The sequence below is a fragment of the Sebastes umbrosus genome, chromosome 1 (genome assembly GCF_015220745.1).
Source record: "Sebastes umbrosus isolate fSebUmb1 chromosome 1, fSebUmb1.pri, whole genome shotgun sequence".
Classification (NCBI taxonomy): domain Eukaryota; kingdom Metazoa; phylum Chordata; class Actinopteri; order Perciformes; family Sebastidae; genus Sebastes; species Sebastes umbrosus.
In genome coordinates, this window is record NC_051269.1 from 25,543,454 (window position 1) to 25,563,564 (window position 20,111).

The window sequence follows — 20,111 nt, forward strand, 5'->3', positions numbered from 1 at the left end:
GCTGCCCAGATCAGAAAACATGTGATTCAACAAGTCGTTCAGATTTGGCTCCCCTTCCTATGTCACATGCAGGCTCATTAGAATATATCGCCCACAGCTTGAGAACTTCCTTTGTAAAGGTGCGCCATATTTTTCTCACAAGCCAATCAGAGCAGACTGGACTTTTTTAGGAGGGGGCTTAAAGAGACAGGCGCTAAAACGGAGCATTTTAGGCAGAGGTTGAATACAGGTATATTCAGACGGACAGTATGAGAACAGTAATGTGTTTATTGAACATTAAAGCATGTAAACATGTTCTAGTAGAAACACAAAATACAAGTATGAACCTGAAAATGTACTTGATATGTCCCTTTTAAAGGATTTCTTAATATTGCATGTCATTATGGAATTGTGGAACATTTTAACAATTTTCTCACTTTGAATAGAGTTGAATAGAAATGTATAATAAAAATAAAATATTAGTGAACAATTTATATATTTTATTTATTAAAATGCAATTTTATGTGTGCAGCTATTATATTTGTGCAGCCTTGGCATACAGTGGGTTTACAGTACGATCTCTGGGTGGTTTAACAGCAGTGATGATTCTTTGCATCCTTCATATCTCTACACTTTCCAATGTGTCACTCTAAAACCCTTTACTGTATCTCTCTCTCTCTCTCTCCATTTGTCTTTTTTAATGTTCTGTGTTTCAGATGTGGCCAACAAGGTGCTGCTAGCAATGTTCACATGTGAAATGTTGGTGAAGATGTACAGTCTCGGGCTACAGGCCTATTTCGTGTCACTGTTCAACCGCTTCGACTGCTTCGTGGTGTGTGGGGGAATCACTGAAACCATTCTGGTGGAGCTGGAGATCATGTCTCCTCTCGGTATCTCAGTGTTCCGCTGCGTTCGCCTGCTGAGGATCTTCAAGGTCACACGGTGAGACTGTTACCATGCTGTGTTTGTCTGTGCGTCTGGTGTATGTGTGTTGTTCAGTACATCATCTGTCCCTCCTCCTCTCCACTGCTTTACAGTCACTGGCAGTCTCTAAGTAACCTGGTGGCGTCTCTGCTCAACTCCATGAAGTCCATCGCTTCCCTGCTGCTGCTGCTCTTCCTCTTCATCATCATCTTCTCCCTGCTGGGCATGCAGGTGTTCGGTGGAAAGTTCAACTTTGACGAGACCCAGACCAAGAGGAGCACCTTTGACAACTTCCCCCAAGCCCTTCTCACTGTGTTTCAGGTATTTACTGTTCAGATTATGGCAAAACTGTACACCACAGTCACTCCATCTGAAGAGCAAACATTCAGCATTCCCCCATCGGTGGAAAATACAATGAACGTGTAGATAAAAATGAAAAAAGCTGTTGTACCGTTGTTTGCACAAACAGATTTAGAGAGAATTACGGTACGAGGTCAGACTGTCGAAGGCTAAGAGAAGAGAAACAGAGCTAGACCAATAACTCAGCACGATATTGACTTACTGCAGATAGGAGTAGAAACAGAGTCACTATTACATTTGTTGTAATACAATACATATAATATATAAATATATGATATAGTAAACTTGTATGTTTATGTTTCTGGTTGACACCAGAGACATACCCTCTATTATTGTTAAGCTTGACACACTATTATTGATGCATCTACCACTAAATAAATATGATGATCGATTTCAGATCCTGACCGGAGAAGACTGGAACGCTGTTATGTACGATGGGATCATGGCCTACGGAGGCCCTTCCTCTTCCGGGATGATCGTGTGCTTTTACTTCATCATCCTCTTCATCTGTGGAAACTGTATCCTCTGTCGCTGACACAAACACACCTGAAACTGCTGAAACAGCAGCAGATACCTATATTCATAATTTGATGTATGGAAGATATAAAGCAGTGCTTTTACACAGAGTTGTCCTTTACCGAACACTTTGCTCAGATATCCTCCTGAATGTCTTTTTGGCTATCGCTGTGGACAACTTGGCAGATGCAGAGTCTCTCAACACGGACGATGGAGGAAAGAAAGGGTGACAGCTGGATCTCCTACTATGTTCATGCTCAGATGTATGCTCAAACTCTATCATTCATAACAATATCTGTGTTCATTACAGGGACAAAAAGGAGGAGGAAAAAGATGACAAGGTATCCTTACTTTCAGAATTATACATTAATTTATCTTTACAGTTCGAGGAGTTATACGCACTTTATAAACTTTCTATTTGTCTGTAAGGAGGAAGAGGAGGAGAACGACGAAACTGCGGCGGAGGAGGAGGATCCAGAAGTCCCGTCGGGGCCTCGGCCGGTCCTCTCTGACCTGGTAAAGAAGGAGAAGATCACTCCGATCCCAGAGGGAAGCGCCTTCTTCATCTTCAGCACCACAAACCCGTACGATACACTCAGACATTGTCTTTTTTACACACATTGACACAGGTTGTGCCTCATATCACACTGATCTCTCTGGCTGTGTTGCGTTTCCTTTTGTCTTCCAGGTTTCGTGTGTTTTGCCACAAACTCATCAACCACCACATATTCACCAACCTCATCCTGGTGTTCATCATGCTCAGCTCCGTCTCGCTCGCAGCTGAGGATCCCATCCGAAACTTCTCGGCTCGCAATATTGTAAGTTCACAAACCTTCAATAGAGTTGTATTTAAAGCTTCTAGCAGACTGTGTAGCAACGATAAGCAGGTGAAGTAACATTATTAATATATCCCTTTCACACTGGGTTTAATGTTAGTTTGGCATTTTGAGATGCAGCTGTGTCATAATTCATTGAATTCGGTGGTTTTGCATGTTTTAGCCCATTTATTATAACTTGCATATGTTATATTACTACTGACCATTTTCCAAAGCATTCACCACCTGAGTTTCAGCCCGTTCTCACTCCCAGGGCATTAAATACTGGCGCTTTGTCACGGTCGTTGGCGTTCGATACCGCCGCACCAGGCACCCTTTAGCGTTGGTATGAGACACACCGGGCTTTCCATTAACTACAATGTAAACCCATCTGCGGCAACAGTATACGCTCAGAGGAAGTGCTGTGGTGACGTAGTTTAAAGAGCGAAACAGACACACAGGGCGGGTGGATGGGTCCAACAAACACAAGGCTTTCATCCAGGAGACCGATGTTTGTGTCCCGTGTGTTACGTTTCACTTTCACGTTACAATCAACTGTTCGTTCGTGTTCACAACATTCAGTCACATTTTCACTGTAAAATGTAGTAATTTTAAGCCCAACCATGTCGTTTTTTGAACATGTAGTAAGTGTTTTTGTTTAATTCACAACATTAATCACGTGTTTACTGCAACCGAAAAGTGACGGCGAGCGGTCTGACAAAGCGTCATTTGGGATGAGAACGTGTTATAGCTCGATACATTGATTCCTTTCTTTTGAGGCAGCTTATTTTTATTTCATGCTTATTTTTCAGTAAACCAATTAGAAAATATTTGATATGCAAGACAAAGGCAACTTCATGAGATTTGTTCTTTATGAAACCACCATAGTCTGAGGAGGATTTAAAGCGTTTTTCACAATAAGTGAAGCAACAAACAAATAATGCATTTGACTTATTTGCATAGAGATGTCATCAGAAATATGTCATTCAACTGACATTTATCTATTATGTCTGTGAGTCTGAACTCTACCAAACTGCCCACAAATCATAGATTTTGAATTTCTCTGCAGAGAGGATAGAGCTGCACTTTTTGTCCTCTGTTGCTGTTTTCCTCTACACTGGGACGAGAAACAAATTTCCTTGTACAACATCTACGTCATCTATCCTGTCCTTGACAGCAAAAAGATTACTTGTGGTTTATTTTTCAAAAACAATACATACAGTGTTATTACCAGGACAAAGACTGGTCCTGTCAGGACGCCGGGATAAATGCTTGGAAAATGTACGCCGTCTAAATTTAATGCCGACGTCTGGCCGACCCGCTCATGCTGGTCGGTTCCAACATTCATGATTTAGGGGTTTAGGTACTCAACAGCAACACCTTAGATCCAAGAAATTCAAATTATCTTTTTGACAATGTTATTTGATGTCAGAGTGTCCTTAAATGCAGCATAAAGGAGAGCTTTTAAAAATGTTGCCAGGCAGCTAGTGTCAGGTTTCTGAAATACTGATATTAAATGAACCTCTCTCGCTATCTGGAAGGTTTGAACTTATGGTACACTTTGGCTGACAATAATGTTAAGGATATGCAATTTATATTTTATAAGCTAAAACAGGCAAAAACACGGGTATAGTCATGTAAAGCAGTGGTTCCCAACCTGGGGTCCAAGATCACAGAGGGTGCGCCAGGATTTGTCTGCTCTGAGGTCGTCAAAATTAGATTTGCATATGTAAAACTGAAATCATAATAACACACTGACAAAAGTCTGTATATAAAACGATTAAAAAGATTGATTGTTTGATGCTTAGTAGACCGCATTCTGTTTAAACCTGGTATTTGTGCACAGTTGCAGATAAAGATCAGGCTACACTATTATTATTAGTATTATACTATTTGTAGAATTAGATTCTAGTGGTGGCTGCGTAGGATTGTTTCAGACTCGTGTGATCCAAACATTTACAAAAACTCCAGAGCGTTGTCAAGTCCAAAAGTCAACATTTTATTTAAAAAAGAGATGTAATCATTTCCAAAATTCACAACATGTTTTCATCTAACGAAATATTCAGCTTCAATCCATGTTTGTTGGCGTTTAGCCTTTAAAAAAAAACATTTTCACTGCAGTCAAAAGCTTTTCTTAGATACAAGTAGGAGCGGCTTCGAGGAAAATAGGTTGGTAACCACTGCTGTAAAGCAAACAGTCAGCCAGGGATCGTTGTGTTTCATTTTCAGTGCATTATAATGATTTTAATTTATTGATTATGGTTATTTATGACATGTATTGCATAAACAATGATGGAGTAGTAAAATCACCTTTCACTATACAGTATATGAACTAGTCAGTGGATACTTTTTGTATGTTGTTTACTCTAACAAACTCTTTCCAGAAAATTCTTCTTTTTTTTTCATTCATCTTGATTACATATAATGTATAAAGCTGCAAGATGAACTGTCTTTGTTAAACATGTACGTTGCTTTTTGCAGATACTTGGTTACTTTGACTATGCTTTCACGGCTATCTTTACTGTTGAGATCGTGTTGAAGGTAAATGCCATGTGTCCCCTGTCCGTGCTGTGACTAACCACACCCCAATAACACTCCAAACGTCTCGTTGCCTTCCAGGTCCTAGGCTATGCAGATTATGTCTTCACTAGTATGTTTACATTTGAGATCGTATTGAAGGTAACCCCTTAAATGACAACGAGAGCCTTGCTGCATTCTCTCCTTGTGTGTCACCTGCCACTCAGTACAACCTGGCTTGTTTGTTTCCTTTCTCTTATTTACTTTTTCTCTTTACGGCACCTCTTTTAAAAAGCAAAAATCATTGGAGTTGTTACTCTGCACACACTTACACAAACACAAGATTTGTTCAAATTACACTAAACAAAGAACTCATGTTGGGGGAAGGAAACATCACATCTACATTACATTACATACTCACATGGGTGTCACGTCATTCGGGCAGTCATCGCTGAAATGATTTTGATGATGCAGATATGTAAAAACACGATGCAACCCCTTTTGTGCGATGCAACAAATTTTAACGGGCTGTTCAGACATCGTTAAAGGCGTCGGCTGAAGTTGAGCTCGAGGTCATCTTCAGGGAGGTGTTCGAAGTCAACTCCAGTCGAAGCAGCCTCCATGCCTCTCGTTCTGACTGCTCTTCAGATTACCCATAAAAGAGGGGGCAAAACCAACCATGTTCCTGCCGAGCATGGTTCAGTCTGCTTTCCCTGACTGAGTGCATAGAAATGTGGAGTAGCGTCTGCAGCCATTTGGGCAAAAAACCTGCCAAAGTCCATCGCCGTTTTACTTCAAAGGCTCCTAGTTAGCGCTCTCCTCCTCTCCGTCCCTCTGCGAGCCTCCACATTTACATGCACTTGGAAAATTAATCCTTTACTTTTATTATTTCAAAAAGAGTTATTTTGGCTGGTTTTTCTTCTCTGCCTGCTGAACTCTGAAGTTTTAATTGGGAGCTGCTTCCCCTTATTATTCTCAACTATTAAAGAACATGATGGAATGTGCTTTAAGATGACGGTCCACATGAATGTGACAGTAAGGCCATTTCAATTTTCCAATCACTATAACTAGAGCTCTTGCAGGTAGTAAATATCCCTGACATCATGGCAACAAAATGCATGTTTTATTGCCTCATCCCATAGTCGATTGTGAAATGAATGACTTACTACTACATTCATGTAGTGAAGGGCTGTGGGGGTGGCGACGGTAGATCTAGCCTCCTGTTTCACCGCTCTGAGCTCGCCACCCTGAATCAGAGTGATCTAAAAGAGTGTGAAGACGTGTGCAAGGTGGAGAGTGATGTATGTGAGCATATGGTTTTCCTGTTTAACATGTTCATGCTGTACAGTATGTGTGTCTGCGTCCTCTGCTGTGTAACTCTGTATTTGTGTGTGTCTAGTGTGCGTTGGATGAAATATGTGTTTTTTTTCTTTGTCATTTGCTCCTCTAACTTCCTCCGTCGTTTCCTCAGATGACAACATATGGAGCCTTTCTCCATAAAGGGGCTTTCTGTAGGAATTACTTCAACCTCCTTGACCTGCTGGTGGTGGGAGTTTCCCTCGTCTCCTTTGGCATTCAGTGAGTATAAACAAGCACATTTGCCTCCTGGTGCACTGAATGTGAAAAACTGAATGTGGCCCTTGACCATAGACTGTATATAAGAAGTGGACGTAGTCACCGTGACATCACCCATTGGTTTGTGAACTACAGTTTTAAAGCCTCGAGTTCGCCATCTTGTTTTTTTGCAACCAGAAGTGACACAAGAGGGTGGAGCTAAGTACAACCGAACACGGAATAAGACATTTTTAGGTGACCAAAAAGGTTATAATTAACTTTCATGAACTGAAAACACACTGTGAAAGAGTTAAAGTTGTAAGAAGAAAACGCCGTGGTAGCGACATGTCAATCACAAAGTAGCCAAGCCCTAAAGCATACCCTGCTTTATGGTCTATTGGACTCTAAATGGGACCATAATTTACTAAATGAACATCATGCTGTAATGAAGAAGACTTGAAACTAGTGATTGAGACCATAAACTCATGTTTACAATGTTTACTGCGGTAATAAATCAAGTGAGAAGTAGGCTCATTTTCTCACTGACTTCTTTACAATCTGAGGTCTTTTTGCAACCAGAGGAGTCGCCCCCTGCTGGCTGTTAGAAAGAATTAAAGTTTAAGGCACCTCAGCATTGGCTTCACTTTTCAAACTCAGAGTTGATCTCTGCACTTGATAAACAACAACAACACAGTGTCTGATGTTTGAATGGATGCAATGAATGAATGTAAGGGAGAAATGCAGAGGTGGAAAAGGAGGCTGAAAATCCCAGCACTTCTGTTTCCAGTGTAGACAATCTGCTGAGTGCTTTATGGTTATTTATTTCTGGTTTAGTAATTAACAGTTCACTTTGTTCTCCTGATCGCTGCTCACTCTCTCTCTTAATCTCTTTCTTTTTAGATTAGTCAGGAAGCCGACAACGTAACTTTGATTGTTTTCAAGGAACATTACATAAGAAATGTCCCACTCTTGTTCTAGTATTGATTCTAGTGTCACCCAGTGCTTCCTTATTGTGTGAATAAAGCTGTAAACACATTGTGGCAGCCACAAGTTTTATGTTTGAGTAGTCAGCAAAAGTCGGCCCTGCAAACTCCACCTCAAAAGTAAAAAAAATTTGGGGGCATGAACAGCTATGGCAGAGAAAGAATTTAGTTCCTGGTTCCTCTGGTTGAAAAGCAAGTAAAGTTGGTTGGGAAGTTGGTTCCTGGGCTTCTGGAAAAGTTCCTGCGGTGAAACTGGAACTCTTTATTCTGGGATATCTTGCTGTTAAACTGACACGCTTTTGCTTTTATCGTTCAGGTCCTCGGCCATCTCAGTGGTCAAGATTCTTAGGGTCCTTCGTGTCCTTCGACCCCTGAGGGCCATCAACCGAGCCAAAGGCCTAAAGGTGAGGCCTCCCCTTACAAAAAAGTTTATTTTATGAAGTAAAGTTCAAGTATATTTCCCTCCTTTCCTTTATGTAGTAAGTGTACTAATATCAATGTACTAGCAGTATACTTGTAAGTGTACTACTTCAATACTCCTTGGGACTAAATTGGCCCCGTTTTTAGTTTATGAAAATACTTCTAAGTTTTCTTCTAGTGTAATGATAGTACTCAGCCAATGATTTACGTATTACATAAAGAGACTTGCTCATTGTGCTATTTGACTTTTTGTGATGAGATTAAAAAAAATGAATACAATTTGTTTTTCTCGCATACTTTTCTGTATACTTGTCAGTATAAAGCAAGCATATAATACAATACTAATAATATAATTTTGTTAAGTATATCTCTGATAAAAAGTAAACTGAAAGTACACTCTCTTATTTGAAGTTTAAAAGAAGTATACTAATAGCACACTTTTGTAAGGGTCATGACAAATTCACCCTGCAGCTTCTCCACGACAACAACCACAATCAGCGTAGACACCACGATCTGTAAACAAGTTTATGTCTCTTTCTTACAGCACGTGGTGCAGTGTGTGTTCGTGGCCATCAGAACTATCGGTAACATCATGATCGTCACCACTCTGCTCCAGTTCATGTTCGCCTGTATCGGGGTGCAGCTATTTAAGGTCAGCAGCACTGAGGTTGACAAAAAATCTGTATTACACATGAAGCCAGAGATATTGAGTTTTAAAATCTGCGTCTGTAGCATGAAAACGTAATGTTTCATCCACAGGGGAAGTTCTATCGCTGCACGGATGAAGCCAAGTCCGCCCCAGATGAGTGCAAGTTAGTGTTTCTAGTCTTGTTCCTTCACAGTTAATTATGATCCTAGTTTCAGTCTTAACCTCCACACAACATTTTCTCATAGGGGCACCTACATCCTGTATAAGGATGGAGACGTGAACCAGCCAACCATCCACAAACGACTGTGGCACAACAGCGACTTCAACTTTGACAACGTCCTCATGGCTATGATGGCTCTGTTCACTGTGTCCACTTTTGAAGGCTGGCCTTCGTAAGATTCAAACTTCTTAATCCCACAGCTTTGAAAATGAGATCTCAGTAGGATCACATGTTCTCTCTCTCTCTCTGTTTTCTTCTCTTCTCAGTTTACTGTACAAGGCGATCGACTCCAACAGGGAGAACTTGGGTCCCATTTACAACTACCGCGTGGAGATTTCCATCTTCTTCATCATCTACATCATCATCATCGCTTTCTTCATGATGAACATCTTTGTAGGTTTTGTGATCGTCACGTTTCAGGAACAAGGAGAGAAAGAGTACAAAAACTGTGAACTCGACAAAAACCAGGTCAGAGTCAGCCGTGTGTTTGTGTGTGTGTGTGTGTGTGTGTTCGGCCAAAACTAAAGAGAAATTGAGGAGAACTTCAAATATACTGATTTTAATTTATTCCACAGAGAAGATACCATAATAGGCTGCAGTGGGTCTCTTGACTTTGTGGTAATGTGTGAAGAAAAGGATGAGGCCCTAGTCATTGCAGCTCACAAATGTCCCAGAACTGATTATCACCATCGTTAACATTGTGGCTCATATAAATACTCTATAGGTTGGACTGAAATGAGTGAGTATCAAGTGTGTCTCTAACTGAGCATTAAAACCAGCTTTGTGTTTTTCTGTGCAGCGTCAGTGTGTGGAGTACGCTCTTAAGGCGCGGCCGCTGAGGAGGTACATCCCTAAGAACCCGTACCAGTACAAGTTCTGGTATGTGGTGAACTCCACTGGGTTTGAGTACATCATGTTTGTGCTCATTATGCTCAACACGCTCTGCCTGGCTGTACAGGTAAGAAGTCACACTGTATTTACACCACTGAAGCCAACCAGCTCTGTGAATAAAATGAAATAAATATGTTCAAAAGAATGACATCACACTAGACAGCAAGGATTATTCAGCAGTAGTACTGGATATCAAATATATTTACAGATTATAGGCTTTTTGAATGTGTTTTTAATCATTCTTCTGAGACATTTTGGGTGATATAGTCATTATAAAGCTACTTATGTAAGTCCTAAATATGTATAATATATATATGTTAGGGCTGGCAATCAATTAAACTATTTAGTCGCGATTATTCGCATAATTGTCCGTAGTTAATCGTGATTAATTACAAATTAATCGCATATTTTTTTATCTGTTCAAAATGTACCTTAAAGGGAGATTTGTCAAGAACTTAATATACTTATCAACATGGGAGTGGGCAAATATGCTGCTTTATGCAAATGTATGCATATATTTATTATTGGAATTCAATTAACAACACAAAAAAAAATCACAAATATTGTCCAGAAACCCTCACAGGTACTGCATTTAGCATAAATAAATATGCTCAAATCATAACATGGCAAACTGAAGCCCAACAGGCAACAACAGCTGTCAGTGTGTCAGTGTGCTGACTTGACTATGACTTGCCACAAACTGCATGTGATTATCATAAAGTGGGCATGTCTGTAAAGGGAGACTCGTGGGTACCCATAGAACCCATTTTCATTCATATATCTCGAGGTCAGAGGTCAAGGGACCCCTTTGAAAATGGTCATGCCAGTTTTTCCTCGCCAAAATTCTGCGCAAATTTAGAGCATTATTTAGCCTCCTCCACAACAAACTAGTATGACGAGGTTGGTACCAATGGATACTTTATATTTTCTAGTTTCATATGATATCAGTATCTTCACTCTAAAATATCCGAAATATCGAATAGCGGCCAAGTTGCATTAATGCGTTAAAGAAATTAGTGCTGTTAAAACAAATTTTTGACAGCCCTAACATATCCTGTATATAATGTGTTAAAACATCTGCTGTCAAGTCTTTGTTATTATTTATTACACGGCTGTGTTGAATACTCGATTCTGATTGGTCAATCACGGCGTTCTGCGGTCTGTAATTTCTGTATATCAGACCGTTGCTATGTATAACAGACCGTTGCTATGGGCGCAGTTTAGATGTCGGACTCTGGCGGACCGTTTTGTGTCAAAATATTGTTTTTTTTCAGTAAGCCGTGTAATAAGTGGGATAATGTACAGCGAGCCGGTCATTGTTGTGAAAGAATCCCCTTCAGGGCGATCCGCTGCACGTTGGGGTGCAGCATCACCCTGTCGGGGATTCTTTCACAACAATGACCGGCTCGCTGTACATTATCCCTTACATATCAAACATTGATCTGAGTGTAATGATGATATCAGTATAGATGAATCAGCTTTTAAAATTTTTATTTTGTTATCAGTATCTTAGCTGCTAGCTTTTTACCTCCCTAACAGCTATAATTACTTCAGCAGTGCAGTTTATTTCCAGTTACAATGTGTACTATTTTTGAAATGTTTGACTTTGGCACCCTCCAGTGGTATTAACACCGTGGTATCATCGGTGCAAGCAGACCCAGGGACAAAGAGATAAAAGCAACACATGCAGCATACATTTTCACCCAGATTGTTTCATTTTTCTTCCAACATAAAAGTGAAACCTTCAGAATAATTTGAAGGCTACTGTAATCACATAAATAATATACACTTAGTGGCTCTAAAGGTAGTCTTCTTAATTCTCATTAGTATCATACAATTTTCTTTTTTTTTCATCTTCACGACCAGAGTCTTTATTTTGTCTCAAATGAATTAAGCACAAATCAAAATTTAAGCAGCTCCCTTTTCTTCAGTTGTCTTTAACCGTCCCTGTTTATCGTCTCTCCGCAGCACTACGGACAGTCAGCGCTCTTTAACTACGTGATGGACATCCTTAACATGGTCTTCACTGCTGTCTTCACTGTGGAAATGGTTCTCAAACTCATCGCTTTCAAACCCAGGGTGAGCAAATGTCTTCACTCAGCAAGAGAGCAAATAATATGTCCAAAAATGTTAAACTATTGCTTGAATGTTTAAGAATGGAGCAGCGTACGTTAACGTGTGAAAACTGATTTTCATTTCCCCCCTCCACTGCCTGGCCAACAGCTCTGTGTTGCGAAGAAGGACAGGTTACTAGTAAGAGAGTGTGGGGTGCAGTGCTGACTTTCTTTTTAAATAAAATAGCACTCACTGTTTGTCAAGTTCTTGGCAGCAGTGTTTCTGCATGTAATATTAGTATCAACATCAGCTCTAGTACGTTGCAGCTCAACCACAATCTGTAGAAATCAATGCACCATAGTCGAGAGTCCTTCAGCTGAAGTAGCCAGCAGGGCGTTTTAAATAAACCAGAATAAGTCTATATACATTTCAGTGAAAGAGTAAAGACTTTGTGTTTGTGCTGATCTAACACCCAACTCGCCCACCACTCACTCCGCCTCACTCAGGGCTATTTCGGGGATGCCTGGAATGTGTTCGACGCCCTGGTTGTGATTGGCAGCATAGTAGACATTGTGCTCAGTGAGATTGATGTAAGTAAAGCTCAGCCTCAACAAGTCCCGCCTCTCTCTGATGACCTCTCTCTGCTCGGGCCACCTCGGCCCACACTGCTAGTCTCCATGGCAGGAGTCTGACTTTCTGGCTTTTTATCTGATCAATCTTTATCTCCTCTTGTCTCTCTTTTTGTCCTCCCCTGACCCTGCCATCTCATTAAATCCACTCTTCTGATCATCTCTCCTTCTCTTCATGGTCTTTCTCTTTCATGCCCATCTTCACCCTTGTATGTAACGCCATGCATCAACAGCACTATTTCGCTGATGCTTGGAACACATTTGATGCCTTAATTGTTGTCGGTAGCGTCGTCGATATTGCTATCACTGAAGTTAATGTAAGTACTACTTTTTTTCTGCCTTCCAAGTTGAACTGAAGCCTTACAGGAAAGCCACATGGCAACTACCAGTGTTACTCTCAGTCTCTAGTGCAGTGGTTCCCAACCTGTTTGCCTTCTTGACAAGAGTTGAGAGAAGATCGATCGACAGGGTCGACACATTAAGAGGGGGCTATGGGGGTCCTCCCATGGACGTATTAAGAGAACAGGATACAGCATTGGAGGCGGGGCCCCGTCCGATCTTCTGGCGATCGTTCGCATCCATTGGGAGCAGCTGCAGTAGCGTTCGCTCGGTCACATGGCTCGGTCACGGGGTCACAGACGTCACGCTGTTGTCACGGCTCGCTAACTCCGCCTCCCAGCCCTCCGCTGGGTCTCATTCACATGAACGGAGGAAGGGAAATAACTCTGGATTCGGCTGTTAGTGCATTTTACAACTTTTAGGAACTAATGATTTATTCAAGCGTTCATAGCAGGAAGTTGATTCACCTTAAAAAAAAAAAAAATGATCCGCTGACTTACAGACATCTCTTCCCCAATGTAAGTCTATGGAAAAAAAGTGTTTTTGGGACCAATGGCATCACGTGACGGACACGGAAGTTGTAGTATCGTCGTTTGGCCACTACGAAAATTGGCATCAATGACTGGCGCCCTTTCCGGGGGCTTGGGTCCTCCCCCACGAAATGTTGACGTCAAACACTTTGGTGCATTTTTTTGCACCAATGTCTGCCTTTTCTGCATCAAGTTATGGTGGAAATGTCTTTGTGTTTTGAGGTCAGAGGTCAAGGGACCCCTTTGAAAATCGCCATGCCAGTTTTCCCTCGCCAAAATTTTGCCCAACGTTGGAGTTTTATTTTTGCCTCTTTCCCGTCGAGCTACATGACATGGTTGATACCAATGGCTTCTTTCGGTTTTCTAGTTTTCATATGATACTGAATGAATATTCTAACTCTAGCTTTAAGACTGAACCCGCTACAACCTCTTAAAGACAGTAATGTCAGCCAGGATCGCCGGCAATCCCGCAGGTGTTTTGATAATCGCCACTGTCAGTCGATGAGGTAAAAGTTCAGACTTTGTTTGGGAACGTCTTGTGGGAACCACTTCTCTAGTGTTTTCAGTTGTAGGCTCCACTTTAAAATGTTGTCTGCCAAACTAAGAGCTATCATGATCCTTAGCATGCTAAATCTTTGTTATTTGTGGAAAGGCATTCATAGTTAAAGCGTCATTGGCTTATTCTGTAAAGCTTCAGTTTGACCTTCATTTACATCCTGTTGTTATTAGTGCTACATCTACAGTACAGTGAGTTAATCCAATAATCTGTCTTGTTGCAATTTTACTTCTGCTAAATGTTTTATCGTCAATTTGTTGCAGTACTGTTTGTTGCAGGAATCATGACAAAATGTCTGTTAACTCCCGGACACGGCAGTGAAAATCCGGGTCAAAAACAGGAGTCTCTCTCACATTTCTCTGTGAACTGAGGCCTGTATTTGGTTCAGAGCAGGATGACTTATGATGTGGTTGTCTAATTCTTACTCTTGTTCGTTTTGTTTCCATAGAAACTTGTAGAGGCAAGTATGGCAATGAACAAAATAATGTTGTGTGTGTGTTGTATATAACAACTTTATCTCCGGGACCCCTTTACAGTGGATCAGAAACTAGATTGGTCATCGAATGAAAGCAAAAATCGATTTTTGTAATTTTTGTAGAACAGTAACATCGAAAGCTTATTTCAGTATTGATCAAAGTCACTTTGAAAATTCATGTCAAGGCTCAATAATATAGTGGATGAGTACTTCTCTACATTAACCAACTACAAAAATCTCTTTATGGCTTCACAAAATCATGATCCACTTTGTTGTGTTTGCTTTGAGTCTGCAAAAATGTTAAAGATAGTCAGATGTGTAGTCCAAGATACAAACAAACACCTAAAGGAATAGTTATGGTGATGATGGTTCTTGTTAGAGGTCAACTGTCCCCTCCTCCCCCTCCTGAGTGCTCTCACGTCTGAGCTGCAGTGCTGTTTCTCTGGAGTTATATTTCATGTTTTCTGTGTTTTCTCAGTTTGAGTTCCTAAATGTGTGTCTGCATGAGTGTATAAACAAACTTTATTTAAAACATACGGTGGTGGTGGTGGTGGTGGTGTGTGCAGGTTATTATTGTTATGCATGTGTGTTTTACATGTGTGTACTTTAAGCTGTGCTGTATGTATGTGTGTTATGAATGTTGGGGACATGATGTTGATTTCACAAGGACTTTCATAGTGGTTCTTGTGAGGCACCTTTCATCCACCGTTTATTTGTGGTTTGCATTGCATGTGGTTGTCGCTAGATCAGATATTATACTTTTAATCATTTCTAACAGCTGATCTACAATGGCTTTGCATTTTGATTTATTGATGTTTGCTACTTGCTTGCCATTCCAGTCACGAGCTTTGTAATTGTTTAGTTTCCTCTCCTAATGCATGCTGGGAAGTGTCAGCCATTCATCCTCACCCCCCTAACATCCTTTCCATGTCCCGCCTCTCACAGATGGCGCTCGGCCACTCGATCCATTCCCCTCCGGTCAGTTTTTTCCATAGAGCCTTGTGAAGTTTTCCCTTTCTCTATTGCCATACCCGTCGATCTTTACCTCCAGACAGAATGGCCCTGGAGCTCAGAGCTTGTTAATGTCCATCCTACACAACATTAAGGACAATGCATAATCTTTGGAGCTCAATCTGCTTGAAAAGCTGAAAATCGTGATGAAATTTTTAAGAAATGTCATCTTTTTGCTTTCCTTAAAGTTGTGTAGGCCACTGCAGCTTCACAGATTTGTGATTGAATGCATCAATATTAGGTAAAGTCATGTAGAAACAGAGCAACTAAAAACTAGATTAGGCTTCAGTTACAGTCCTCAAATGAAAGCATCCTATTACCATACAGTCATCAGGTAAGAATGTGTGCAGAAGACACTGAATTAGTCCTCCTTTTTGTACATTTACACTGCTGGTGCTGAGTTTGAGGTTCTTTGATGATCTTGTGTTTGTGTCTCTGTGAGTGATTGTCTCTGTGTTTTGTTCTGTCTTCCTGTAGTGAGCTCTTAAAGCTCAGAATGGAGCTCATGTGTAGCGCAGGTGTGTAGCCTCCAGTCAGGTGCATGAACACTCCAACAGCAACTCTCTACTCTTTACTGCCTTTCCTCCTCTTCCTATCCTAGTACGACTCAATCTGTCTGGTTTTATTTCCTGTCGCAGTATTGGTCTCTATCTCTGGTTTCCTCCTCCCTCTGTCTTTCTCTGTCGTTCATTCACCTCTCTCTGCACCGGACTGTGAGAGCGCCCTGCTATGGCAGTTTTGTTGCAGGGCACTACTGACATGCATGAGTTGCTGCATTGCTATGAGTTCACCAATGGCTCCTCCTCATCATCTTAAAATGTCTTGCGTGTGCGTGCAGTGCTTCCCCAGCAGCAACGTGGCTATGCTGAACGCATGCTCCATCAGCGCTGTGGACAGGATTACCTAAAGAACCTCCTCAAGCTAATTCTACATTTTATTTTTTTATAATTTTCTGCTCATTCTGCACCTCATACTGACGGTTTGTGAACGTGCTGAGGGATTTGAATGAAGCCATATCTGTCTGGAGTATCTCTTTGTTTTCAGTGCTGAGCCTCCTGATATGATTCAGTGTTCTTTTGCAAAAAAAAAAATCACATCATCATTATACAGGTTCGATCTAACCGCCACCACTTTGATTGATTTTATTTTGCACCTGGACTTTTCTCTGTGTACAAATGCTCGCTGAATACTGCTGTTATCTTGCGATTTGTTGTTTATGACATGAATCACAAACTGTGTATGGGTGTGGATTTGTAAGAGTGAATGTGTAGATCAAATTATTTTATTATGCTCAATCTCTTTTTGACCAGCAAACACTTTCATCTCAGCCACTGAGAAATACTTGGTTTACATAAAATCATTACAACCGTTGTCAGGCTATTAAATAGGCGTTATCGGTCGCTGTAAGCATCATAGATGTGAGTTAATAGGGGCCTACTACACCCAATAGTAGGTTTTATCATCTATTCATATAGTAGATCACCGAAAGAGTGTATAAAAGAAGACGACAGCAACCTCTAGCGACAGCAGTGATTATGACACTGTAATATCGACGGCATGAAACTCCTTAAGGGGTGGAGGTCGGGGACGACAGACTAAAACACAGGGTTTTCACCCAGGAGACGAGGGTTTGCATCCCATGTGAAATCACCAATTTGTAGTCATCTTTGTGTTCGCAAGCGTTATGTTTCACTTTCGCTTTTGAAACATAGTCATTTTAAGTCAAAACACAATATTTTTCCCTAAACTTAACTACGTGTTTTTGTTGCCAAAACCTAAAGAAGCGGTTTTGTTTGTGTTCAAAATGTAACGTTTAATTCAGTTTCACAATGTGTTGCTTTTAAGTTTCACTTTCACTTTTACAACATTGTAGGCGTAGTAGGTCCCTACTGATCCAAATCTATGGTGCTTATAGCGACCGATAACGCCCATTTAATGGCCTGATAACAGCGCAACCGTCTTACATGTACTCCAATCCTTTTAATGGGTGCCATTAATGATGCACACAATGTATGATTTTTGTCCAGTTAAATCATATGTTGATATGCCTGAATCTGATGCCTAAATGTTGATACAAATAATAATTAGCTATGACTCGAAGCTCTGTAAGGATAGCAGACGGTGCTTCTATCATGACATGAATTCATAACATTTGTTACGTCAGTAAGTTAACTTCTCATTAACGTTGTCTGAAGCTTGGCGAAGACATCCCAACCATAAAGTATTCATTCAGTCCCGTCCTCAGTAATGACCATTACACCGGGGGAGTGATAAAGTTGTGTACCAGTCTTACATGTTACTAAGTAATTAAGTAATTCCATGTTGTCCGTCAGTCTACGTAGGAATGTTAAGCTGTAAACCTGTTGTGTGGCAGTCCTTTAAAGTGTTAAGATAATGTGTCATGTCTGTCATTATATTAAGTGTAAATAGATGGCGATACGTGAATGTCTGTCTTTGTCATAGTGAAACAAGACAGTTTTGTCCCGTCAGTCAGAAGAGTAGTGACTTTGTTCTGTCTGCGTCTTGACTGACGTGTGCTGGCCGTTGTGTGAAAAAGACTTTTCCAATGTGATGTTTACATGTTTGGCCCCAATGTGTGTGAGACCTTCGGGCTCTGTACAAGTCATTAATCCAGGTCTTTGATTTTAAAGCCAACGGAGACTCCTCAGGTGGATGAGCAGGGGGTAAGATGCTCCGCCCCCTTCAGGGCCATGCCATGTTAAGATCTGCATTCCTTTGTTTGGTATTTTTCTGTTATACCTCCTATGATCTATCGCTTTCATTTACTCTCTCATGGTATGATCCCATTCTCTGTATTTTTTCATTTTTTTCTTGTTTTGTTTGTTGATTGATTTGCATATATCTTTAAAAAAAAAAAAAGAATTGCTACCCATTTTCCTAAATGTTTGGAGTTATTTCTAAGGAGAGTGTGTCACTCAAACGTGACGCTGCGTGTCTTGTTAGGTGGGAGTGGTTTTTATTGCCGCTCCTCACGTTTGTGCTGTTGACACTGCTACATGGTCTCTGCCACCATTGTTGCGTGGCGGTAGTGACCTATGGATGACCCCTGGGATCAGGTCACCTAGCTCTGACCTGTGAACCTTCTAGCCGACCCGTTCGGGTTGGCCCCACTGTGACTCCGCATGCAGTGACTCTGGACTGAGGGTGCCATGCTTGTGCAGATGTGACCTGTCAAGTATGGCAAGGTCTTCTCCAGCATGCCTGCCTCCTTGCTTCCTCCCCTGTAGGTCTGTACAGTGACAGGGCTCCTGACAGTGCTTTGGACGCAGACTAACAGAAGCATATCAGCTGCAGCTACACTGCTTTAGAGACTCTGTTTGATTACGATTTGACCAGAAGTTGTCTAAAATCTGCAGCCTTGTAAAGAACAACTGCACTTTGATAGTAGATGTTGCCTAGGCACCAGAAAACGAATCCAAGCTCAAAACCAGGTTTGCTCTAAACATTTCCATAAGATGCAGTGCTGCTGTCTCAGCCCATATGTGTCTGACTCCGGGGTCTCAGACCTTATCATCCCGTAAAGCGCAGCCAGGTGCTCTGTGTCCACTACATGCTGTGTTGCTCTCCTGTCCTCTGACTCTGACTGTTTCTCCACAGAACACGGAGGACAGCGCTCGCATCTCCATCACCTTCTTCCGTCTGTTTCGAGTCATGCGGCTGGTCAAGCTCCTCAGCAGAGGAGAGGGCATTCGCACGCTGCTTTGGACTTTCATCAAATCCTTCCAGGTGAGGCGTAGTACGATTGTGTGTGATCTGCGACAGAGGGAAATATTAAAGTCACTCATATTAATCTTTTTTTTACTTTGTTTCATCGAAGGCTTTGCCATATGTTGCTCTTCTGATAGCCATGCTGTTCTTCATCTACGCCGTCATCGGCATGCAGGTTGGTGACTAAAGAAAATATTTTCCCTCTATGTTACCTGAGTCGATGAGGTTGCAGTTCAATTCATGTGCACAATATCTTCTGCTTCAGGTGTTTGGAAAGGTCGCCATGGTGGACGGCACGCACATCAACAGAAACAACAACTTCCAGACCTTCCCTCAGGCTGTGCTCCTCCTCTTCAGGTGTGGAGGATTTTATTGTCAGGGCTCATCAGGAAACTGATTCACTGTGTTTTTACTTTTTCTGGGTTGCTTAAATTTGAGTGATTCATTTGTGTCCGTCTGTTCTACCAGATGTGCCACTGGAGAGGCGTGGCAGGAGATCATGTTGGCCTGTATAGCAGGGAAACTGTGTGACCCCGAGTCCGACTACAACCCCGGGGAGGAGATGACGTGTGGCAGTGGATTTGCAATAATTTACTTCATCTCCTTCTACATGCTCTGCGCCTTCCTGGTACACACAAGATTATTTAGTTATTGACTTTATAGTGCAGTATTTGCGGTGTAACATCTCTAGAGTACCATGAGATTTAAAGGTATAATATGTAACCGTTGCAGAAACACGTTAAAAAGGCCACACAATGCAACACAATTTTGTGCCCCTCCAGATTATCAATTTGTTTGTGGCCGTCATCATGGACAACTTTGACTATCTAACACGTGATTGGTCCATTCTGGGTCCACACCACCTCGATGAATTCAAGAGAATTTGGTCCGAGTACGACCCAGAGGCTAAGTATGTGCTTTTTTACCAACAGTATCAGAAAGTATTTCACAGTCATGTT

General features: G+C 41.3%; 1 protein-coding gene across 22 annotated transcripts in view; it reads left to right on the forward strand.

Moving 5' to 3' along the window:
* The window catches only part of cacna1da (calcium channel, voltage-dependent, L type, alpha 1D subunit, a), a 75,275-nt gene that overhangs the window by 43,329 nt on the left and 11,835 nt on the right, over positions 1–20,111 (forward strand). For 7 of the 22 annotated variants that reach the window (XM_037771813.1, XM_037771840.1, XM_037771973.1 and 4 more), the window contains 25 exons: positions 696–921; positions 1,017–1,224; positions 1,661–1,781; positions 1,918–2,005; positions 2,090–2,120; positions 2,209–2,363; positions 2,468–2,597; positions 5,076–5,135; positions 5,214–5,273; positions 6,583–6,689; positions 7,965–8,052; positions 8,613–8,720; positions 8,828–8,880; positions 8,963–9,109; positions 9,204–9,405; positions 9,737–9,895; positions 11,797–11,907; positions 12,746–12,829; positions 14,386–14,397; positions 18,075–18,107; positions 19,042–19,170; positions 19,262–19,327; positions 19,418–19,509; positions 19,621–19,780; positions 19,935–20,062. In XM_037771813.1, coding sequence (XP_037627741.1) covers positions 696–921; positions 1,017–1,224; positions 1,661–1,781; positions 1,918–2,005; positions 2,090–2,120; positions 2,209–2,363; positions 2,468–2,597; positions 5,076–5,135; positions 5,214–5,273; positions 6,583–6,689; positions 7,965–8,052; positions 8,613–8,720; positions 8,828–8,880; positions 8,963–9,109; positions 9,204–9,405; positions 9,737–9,895; positions 11,797–11,907; positions 12,746–12,829; positions 14,386–14,397; positions 18,075–18,107; positions 19,042–19,170; positions 19,262–19,327; positions 19,418–19,509; positions 19,621–19,780; positions 19,935–20,062 — 2,758 coding nt within the window. The remainder of the gene's footprint in view (positions 1–695; positions 922–1,016; positions 1,225–1,660; positions 1,782–1,917; positions 2,006–2,089; positions 2,121–2,208; positions 2,364–2,467; positions 2,598–5,075; positions 5,136–5,213; positions 5,274–6,582; positions 6,690–7,964; positions 8,053–8,612; positions 8,721–8,827; positions 8,881–8,962; positions 9,110–9,203; positions 9,406–9,736; positions 9,896–11,796; positions 11,908–12,745; positions 12,830–14,385; positions 14,398–18,074; positions 18,108–19,041; positions 19,171–19,261; positions 19,328–19,417; positions 19,510–19,620; positions 19,781–19,934; positions 20,063–20,111) is intronic. The other 15 variants (XM_037771943.1, XM_037771927.1, XM_037771964.1 and 12 more) reach the window with 9 other exon arrangements.